Here is an 8,728-nt window from a genome sequence, read left to right on the forward strand (position 1 = left end):
TGGCGTTAACCCTAGGGGCCTGGGACCTTTACAGATATGGCAGACAGATTTTACACTGGAGACAAGAATGGCGCCACGTTCCTGGTTAGCCGTCACTGTAGACACTGCTTCGTCGGTGGTGGTGGCGACCCAACATTGTCGTGTAACATCGGCGGCAGCCCAGCAGCACTGGGCTACAGCCATTGCCGCGTTAGGAAAACCTAAGACAGTAAAAACAGACAATGGATCTTGCTTCACCTCAAAATCCACCCGAGAATGGTTGGAACGGTGGGGGATAGCGCATACAACGGGAATCCCTGGGAATTCCCAGGGTCAGGCCATAATAGAGCGGGCTAATCGTCTCCTAAAAGATAAGATCCGTATACTCGCAGAAGGAGATGGCTTTATGCGAAGAATTCCTACAACAAAGCAGGGGGAGGTATTGGCAAAAGCATTGTATGCGTTGAATCATTTTGAGCGAGGTGAGAATACTAAGACCCCAATGCAGAAACATTGGAAGCCAACCATCCTCACCGAAGGGCCACCTGTCAAGGTACGCACAGAGACGGGTGAGTGGGAAAAGGGATGGAACATCCTGGTTTGGGGTCGGGGCTATGCCGCGGTCAAGAATGGGGAGACAGATAGAATTATCTGGATTCCCTCCAGAAAGGTTAAACCGGATGTAAGTCGCGGCAATGATTCCACAAAGAAAAATGAGGCGAGCCTTCCCTTTGCAGGCATTTCTGCTTGGACAACTAGGGATGAGAAAGGCGGACAAGAAACACCAGAAGAAGAAGTCCTCGAGAGAGATTGAGAAAGATCCGGAAAAGAAGCCCTTGCTGCCAACGAGAATGAACAGTATTACAATGGTTGTTTGTTTCTTGGTTCTGTTTGAAGTCATGGGAGCAGGTGCCGATACACATTTACTAGGTCAACCGGAAAACCTTTGGGTCACTTGGGCGAACCAAACAGGTCGACAGGACTTTTGTTTGGCCTTGCAGTCTGCTACCTCTCCTTTTAAAACCTGTTTAATTGGGTCGCCAGGGTACGAGACTCGGGAATTCAAGGCATATGTCAGAAATGTTTCTGCCTGTAATTATTCAGAGCCTGCAACTCAAAGTGCATGTTTAATCCATAGCCTCAATAGTTCTTTGCCATGGGACCCCCAGGAACTGGATTTACTGGGATCCCGCACGGTTAATAATGTAAATGGAACTAATACCACTTGCTTGCTGTTTGGTCCAGGTAGTACCTATGAAAAATTTGCGCACAATAATCTAAAACTACTAACCATTCATAGTCCTTATTTAGGTCAAGTTTGGACAAGTGTCTCTCCAAAAAATCGTGTTGCTTTTAATTGGTCTACTTATTGTGGAGGTAGTTTCTCGAAGGGAAATGCTTATGGCTTACGTTATACATCTAAAGGAGGGACTATAAGACAAGAGGTTTTACTAAATGATCAGTCAGCTAAAGCTTTGCCACCAGGCGTATTCCTGATTTGTGGGGACCGCGCATGGCACGGTATTCCGAGGAAGGCGGTGGGAGGACCATGTTACTTGGGAAAACTTACTATCTTGTCACCACAGATGAGACATTGGGTCAATATTACAAAGCGTACCCTGCAATGTAGAAGAAGATCAATTCACACTTTAACAGAGGACTGTGGGGATGAAGTTCGGTTGTGGGGCCCGACCGCTCGGATATTTGCCTCCATAATATTTCCAATTGGAACAGCTCAAGCCTTGAAGGAGATCGAGAGACTGGCTTGCTGGTCCGTTAAGCAGGCCAATTTAACAACTTCACTCCTCAGCGATTTATTAACGGACGTCGCAAGTGTTAGGCATGCGGTCCTGCAGAACCGAGCAGCTATTGATTTCCTGCTTTTGGCTCATGGCCATGGCTGTGAGGATATCGCAGGAATGTGCTGTTTTAATCTTAGTGACCACAGTGAATCCATACATAAGAAGTTGCAGCTTATGAAGGAACACGTCAACAAAATCGGCGTGGAAGAGGACCCAATTGGAGATTGGCTGCGTGGACTGTTCGGAGACATTGGGGGATGGACTGTGCATTTACTGAAGGGTCTGCTTTTGGGACTTATAATTATGTTGCTTCTGCTAGTATGTTTGCCTTGCTTCTTGCAAATTCTGTTAGGTTGCGCGCAACGGATGATTGATCGTACAATCAATTATCACATAGAGTATAGAAAGATGCAGAATAGCTTGTAAAGGAACGCGTAATAGGGTTGTAGAGGCTAGGCTATTTAGCGTATCGGGATGTAACGGGTTAAGGCTTGCCGGAGAGGACAATAGCATGTATAGGCGTAAAGCGGGGATTTCGGGATGTACGCGAGTAGAGTCCTCTCTGATTACAGTAGGGAAATTAATGCATCGGGAGGGGGAAATGTAGGCAGTGATCACGGAAAGATTCTGCCCACAAGGAATGTAGGGGGTGATCACAGAAAAATTCCGCCCTCAAGGGGTTGCCAATAGTAACCAGATAAGGGAGTAGTGCCAATTGTAACCAAATAAGGTAATAATGCCTGTAGCAGCTAGATAAGGAGGTAGTTACGCAAGCGCCTGAGGGGCGTGAACGAAACTATGGTAAACTATAAAAGTTGTTGTTACGAACAAATAAACGCCATTTTACCACCCACCACATTGGTGTGCACCGAGGTAAATGGACAGACCGATGAGTCCCTAACGATTGCGAACACCTGAATGAAGCCGACGGCGGGTCCGAAAGGCTTCAGTTTGGGGTTAGCGTTAGGGTTAGGGTTAAGGTATAGGGTTAGGGTTAGTGTTGGGTTAGGGTTAGGGTTTGATTTTGGGTTAGGGTTAGTGTTGTTTGGATTAGGGTTTGGTTTAGGGTTAGCATTAGTGTTTGTGTCTGGGTTAGGGTCAGGGTTAGGGTTTGGGTTAGTGTTAGTTTTAGGGTTAGTGTTAGGTTCAGGGTTAATGTTAGGGTTAGGTTTAGGGTTTGGTGTAGGGTTAGGGTAGGAATAGGGGTAGGTTTAGGGTTAGGGTATAGGTGAGGGTTAAGTTTAGGGTGTGGGTTAGGTTTATGGTTAGGGGTTAGGTGTTGTTGGTGTTGGGTTTGGGGATGGGTTTGCAGTTGGAGTTGGGTTAGGTTTAGGGTAGTGTTTGGGTTTGGGTTACTTTTTGAATTAGGGTCAGGGTATGGGTTAGGCTTAGGGTTAGGTTTACGGTTATGGGTTAGCGTTAGGTTTAGGGTTAGGGTAAGTGTAAGGCTTAGGGTTTAGGGTTAGGGTGCAGACCACTGTTGGGGTTAACGTTAGTGTTAAGGTTAAGGTATAGGGTTAGGGTTAGGCTAAGATTTAGGCTTAGAGTAAGGGTGAGGGTTAGGTTTTGGTTTAAGTTTAAGTTTAAATATTTAGTTTTACAGTAAGTGTTACGGTATGTTTTAGGTTATTGGATAGGGTTAGGTGCACGATTGGATTTAGGGTTTGGTTTAGGGTTTGTGTTAGATTTAGGATTAGTGTTAGGGTTAGAGTAAGTGTTAGGGTAAAATTTTTAGTCTTACAATAAGTGTGAGGGAAGGATTTAGGTTATTTCATAGGGTTAGGTGAAGATTGGCTATAGTAATAAGGTTATGTTTAGATTTTGGAATAGTCTTAGGTTAAGGTTTTGGCTTAGGTTTAAGGTTTGGTTTAGGGTTGCGGTTAGGATTAGGGTTACGGTTAGTGTTAAGGTTTATTTTAGGGTTAAGTAGTGTTAGGACTAGGTTTAGGTTTAGAATCACGGTAGGGGTTGGGTTTTATGTTAGGTTTAGAGCTTGAGTTAGGCTTAGGGCTTGAGCTAGGGTTAGAATTAGGGTGAAGATTAAGTTTTGGGTTCGGTTTGGTTTTGGGATAGGGTTAGGTTTAGGGTTTGGTTTACTGTTAGGGTTAGGGTAGTGTTAAGGTTAGGGTTACGTTTAGGGTTAAGGTTAGGGTTAGTGTTATCTTTAGCGTAAAGGTTAGTTTAGGGTTAGTTAGGGTTAAGGATAGGTTTAGAGTTAGGGTAAGGTTTAGTGTTAGGTTTCTAGATTAAGATTTATAGCAATTGTTAGGTTTAGGTTAGGGATTGAGTTATGGTTAGGGTTAGCGTGGGGTAAATAACTCCCAAGGATGGTACTTCACAAAGAAATAGTATCGATGATGGTATATTTTGAGTTGTTCTATATAGATAGTATACAAATAATAGAAAAGAGAAGATGGCTCACCATCAGGATGATGAGGCTCGCAGGGGACTCCAGGTGGGAGGGATCTCTGAGAAGAGATGTTTTGGGATAGGGTAGGGTTAGGGATAGGTTAGGGGTTAGGATTAGTGTTAGGATTATTGTTAGGGTTAGTGTTTACAGATTCCAGATGTTTTACAGATTTAGTTTTAAAGTAAGTTTTATGTTATTGTATAGGGTTGGGTGTACAATTGGATTTAGTGTTAAGGTTAGGGTAAGTGTTAGTGTTAGGGTTGAAGAATTAGTCTTACAGTAAGTGTTAGGGAAGGATTTAGGTAATTTTAGTGGCTTCGGTGCAGATTGGCTTTAGTAATATTTTTATGTTTAGAATTTGGATTTGTGTTGAGGTAAGATTTTGACTTAGGGTTAGGGTTAGGGTAAGGATTAGGGTTGGGGTTAGCGTTAGGGTTAGGTAAGGTATAGGGTTAGGGTCAGTGTTGGGTTAGGGTTAGGGTTTGATTTAGGGTTAGGGTTAGTGTTGTTTGGATTAGGGTTTGGTTTAGGGTTAGCATTAGTGTTTGTGTCTGGGTTAGGGTCAGGGTTAGGGTTTGGGTTAGTGTTAGTTTTAGGGTTAGTGTTAGGTTCAAGGTTAATGTTAGGGTTAGGTTTAGGGTTAGGTGTTGTGTTAGATTTAAGGTTAGGGTTAGTGTTCATGTTAGGGTAAGGTTAGTTTTAGGGTTAGAGTTAATGTTAGGGTTAGGGTAAGGTTATGGTTAGGGTTCGGGTTAGGGTTAGAGTGAAGTTTGGAGTTAGGGTTGGGGTTGGGTATGGGATTAGGGTTGTTCGGATTAGGATTAGGGTTAGAGTTAGGGTTAGTATAAGGTTAGGGTTAGGGTTATGGCTTGGGTTAGGGTTAGGCTTAGGCTTAGGCTTAGGTTTAGGTTTACGTTTAGGGTTAGGATAAGGGTTGGGGTTGGGATTTGGGTTGGGTTTTGTTTGGGGTTGGGGTTTGGGTTAGTGTTAGGGTTAGCGTTAGGTTTAGATGTTATTGTTTGGGTTGGGGTTGTTGTTGGTGTTAGGGATAGGGTTGGGTCTGGTGTTGGGGGTTGGGGTTGTAGCTGAGGTAGTTGTTGGAGTTGGGTTAGGGTTAGGGCTTAGGGTTAGGATTAGGGTTAGGGTTAGAGTAAGGATTAGGTTTGGGTGTAGGCAGTGATCACGGAAAGATTCTGCCCACAAGGAATGTAGGGGGTGATCACAGAAAAATTCCGCCCTCAAGGGGTTGCCAATAGTAACCAGATAAGGGAGTAGTGCCAATTGTAACCAAATAAGGTAATAATGCCTGTAGCAGCTAGATAAGGAGGTAGTTACGCAAGCGCCTGAGGGGCGTAAACGAAACTATGGTAAACTATAAAAGTTGTTGTTACGAACAAATAAACGCCATTTTACCACCCACCACATTGGTGTGCACCGAGGTAAATGGACAGACCGATGAGTCCCTAACGATTGCGAACACCTGAATGAAGCCGACGGCGGGTCCAAAAGGCTTCATCTGGTGACCCCGACGTGATAATTAGGGAATAGTGGTCGGGCCACAGGCGGCGTGGCGTTCCTGCTCTCTTCCGTCTCCCTTGGGGAAGGAGATGATGACCCTCGGCTAGAGGGGGCTGCGGCTTACGAGAGTGGAAGCTGGGTAGCGTCGGAGGGGTCTCTAAGCGCGCTAGAGCCCGTGAACCTGCCGAGGACCCAGGCGGCTATTTGGTGGCGATCCCCGGTAGCTGCGTCGTGGACCTGGAAGTCATTCGGCGGCGATCCCCGGTGACTGATTCGTGAGGACGCGACATGGAGGCCGTCATAAAGGTGATTTCGTCCGCGTGTAAGACCTATTGCGGGAAAACTTCTCCTTGTGGGAAAACGTCTCCTTCTAAGAAGGAAATAGGGGCAATGTTGTCCCTTTTACAAAAGGAGGGACTGCTTATATCTCCCTCAGATTTGTATACCCCGGGGTCCTGGGATCTCATCACCGCAACGCTTTCTCAGCGGGCGATGGTGCTTGGGAAGTCAGGAGAGTTGAAAACCTGGGGGTTGGTCTTGGGGGCGCTGAAAACAGCGCGGGATGAACGGATTACATCTGAGCAGGCGAAGTTTTGGCAGGGTTTGGGGGGAGGAAAGGTGTCTCCCACAGATTCCACAATGAGACCACTTGTGGAGCCTCCAGATGGAGAGAAGAAGGACAAGATGCCCACGTGGCAAGACGCTAAGATGGCGCGCGGAGAGGCGACCGCGCCCAAGACCGCTGAGCGGATTGCGCCACAGGCTGCTGAAACATCCTGCAATTGTTGCAAGACAGATAACAGCTGCTCTTGCTCAATTTCTGCTCCTCCTTCTGCCCCCGCCGCCCCTCCTCCTTATGTGGGGAGCGGCTTGTATCCTTCTTTGGAGGGGTTGGGAGGGGCGGAGAAGGAGGGTGTGGCTATGTTATCAGCGGGGCGGGATGGTGTGCCCCGATGGGTTGGACAGAGGGCGGAGTCCGGGTGCTCTGGCTCAGCCCCTGGGCCGGCTTTAACTGATTGGGTTGGACAGAGGGCGGAGTCGGGGTGCTCTGGCTCAGCCCCTGGGCCGGCTTTAACTGATTGGGCAAGGATTAGGGAGGAACTTACAACAGAGAGCTCATCCGTAGTGGCAATGCCTGTGGTGATTAAAACAGAGGGACCGGCTTGGACCCCTCTGGAGCCAAAACTGATTACGCGATTGGCTGACACGGTCAGGACCAAGGGTTTACGATCTCCAGTCACTATGGCAGAGGTGGAAGCTCTTATGTCTTCCCCGCTGCTGCCGCATGATGTTACGAATCTTATGAGGGTTCTACTAGCTCCCGCCCAATATGCTTTGTGGGTGGATGCGTGGAGTATCCAGCTGCAGACGGTAGTGGCGGCAGCTACCCGGGACCCTCGACATCCCGCTAACGGTCAGGGGCGGGGGGAGCGGACTACTTTGGACCGCTTACGGGGTCTGGCGGATGGAATGACTGGGAACCCAGAGGGCCAGGCCGCACTTTTGAGACCGGGAGAGCTGGTTGCCATCACAGCGTCCGCTCTCCAAGCACTCAGAGAAGTTGCCCGGTTAGCGGAGCCTGCTGACCCTTGGGCAGACATTACACAGGGGCCATCGGAGTCCTTTGTGGACTTCGCTAATCGCCTCATAAAGGCGGTCGAAGGATCGGATCTCCCATCTTCGGCGCAGGCTCCTGTGATTATTGACTGTTTTAGGCAAAAGTCGCACCCGGATATTCAACGGCTCATACGGGCAGCACCATCCACATTAACGACACCCACTAATGTAGTAACTGATTCCGCGTTTGTTGCAAAAATGCTATTCAAGATGGGTAAGGAGGGGGTGCCGTCAACGACGGCCGCCTTCATCTTAGAAGATGCGCTGAGCCAGAGGACAGCCATGGTCGCAGTCCTTCATGTCCGCAGTCACTCCGATGTACCAGGGTTTTTTACAGAAGGAAATACTATGGCGGATACTCAGGCCGCCCTTCAGGCGTACCCATTGAGGGAAGCCAAAGACCTCCATACAGCCTTCCACATTGGGCCCCGTGCCCTATCTAGGGCATGTGCTATATCTAAGCAGCGGGCAAGGGAAGTGGTTCAGGCGTGTCCTTACTGCAATTCGGCCCCTGCAATGGAGGCTGGCGTTAACCCTAGGGGCCTGGGACCTTTACAGATATGGCAGACAGATTTTACACTGGAGACAAGAATGGCGCCACGTTCCTGGTTAGCCGTCACTGTAGACACTGCTTCGTCGGTGGTGGTGGCGACCCAACATTGTCGTGTAACATCGGCGGCAGCCCAGCAGCACTGGGCTACAGCCATTGCCGCGTTAGGAAAACCTAAGACAGTAAAAACAGACAATGGATCTTGCTTCACCTCAAAATCCACCCGAGAATGGTTGGAACGGTGGGGGATAGCGCATACAACGGGAATCCCTGGGAATTCCCAGGGTCAGGCCATAATAGAGCGGGCTAATCGTCTCCTAAAAGATAAGATCCGTATACTCGCAGAAGGAGATGGCTTTATGCGAAGAATTCCTACAACAAAGCAGGGGGAGGTATTGGCAAAAGCATTGTATGCGTTGAATCATTTTGAGCGAGGTGAGAATACTAAGACCCCAATGCAGAAACATTGGAAGCCAACCATCCTCACCGAAGGGCCACCTGTCAAGGTACGCACAGAGACGGGTGAGTGGGAAAAGGGATGGAACATCCTGGTTTGGGGTCGGGGCTATGCCGCGGTCAAGAATGGGGAGACAGATAGAATTATCTGGATTCCCTCCAGAAAGGTTAAACCGGATGTAAGTCGCGGCAATGATTCCACAAAGAAAAATGAGGCGAGCCTTCCCTTTGCAGGCATTTCTGCTTGGACAACTAGGGATGAGAAAGGCGGACAAGAAACACCAGAAGAAGAAGTCCTCGAGAGAGATTGAGAAAGATCCGGAAAAGAAGCCCTTGCTGCCAACGAGAATGAACAGTATTACAATGGTTGTTTGTTTCTTGGTTCTGTTTGAAGTC

General features: G+C 47.9%; 1 protein-coding gene across 1 annotated transcript; it reads left to right on the plus strand.

The window, feature by feature from the left end:
- Nucleotides 1-878: 878 nt before the first annotated feature.
- On the plus strand, nt 879-2,144 carry LOC136057427 (MLV-related proviral Env polyprotein-like; the record flags this gene model as incomplete). Its single annotated transcript, XM_065750149.1, has 2 exons — nt 879-888; nt 1,405-2,144. Coding segments are annotated over exons 1-2 (750 nt in total), but the record flags the coding sequence as incomplete, so codon positions are not given.
- Between the last annotated feature and the right edge of the window lie 6,584 nt (nt 2,145-8,728).

Source organism: Cyrtonyx montezumae, unplaced genomic scaffold, assembly GCF_038088225.1.
Source record: "Cyrtonyx montezumae isolate F1298 unplaced genomic scaffold, pur_monq_1.0 scaffold_65, whole genome shotgun sequence".
NCBI classification, from domain to species: Eukaryota; Metazoa; Chordata; class Aves; order Galliformes; family Odontophoridae; genus Cyrtonyx; species Cyrtonyx montezumae.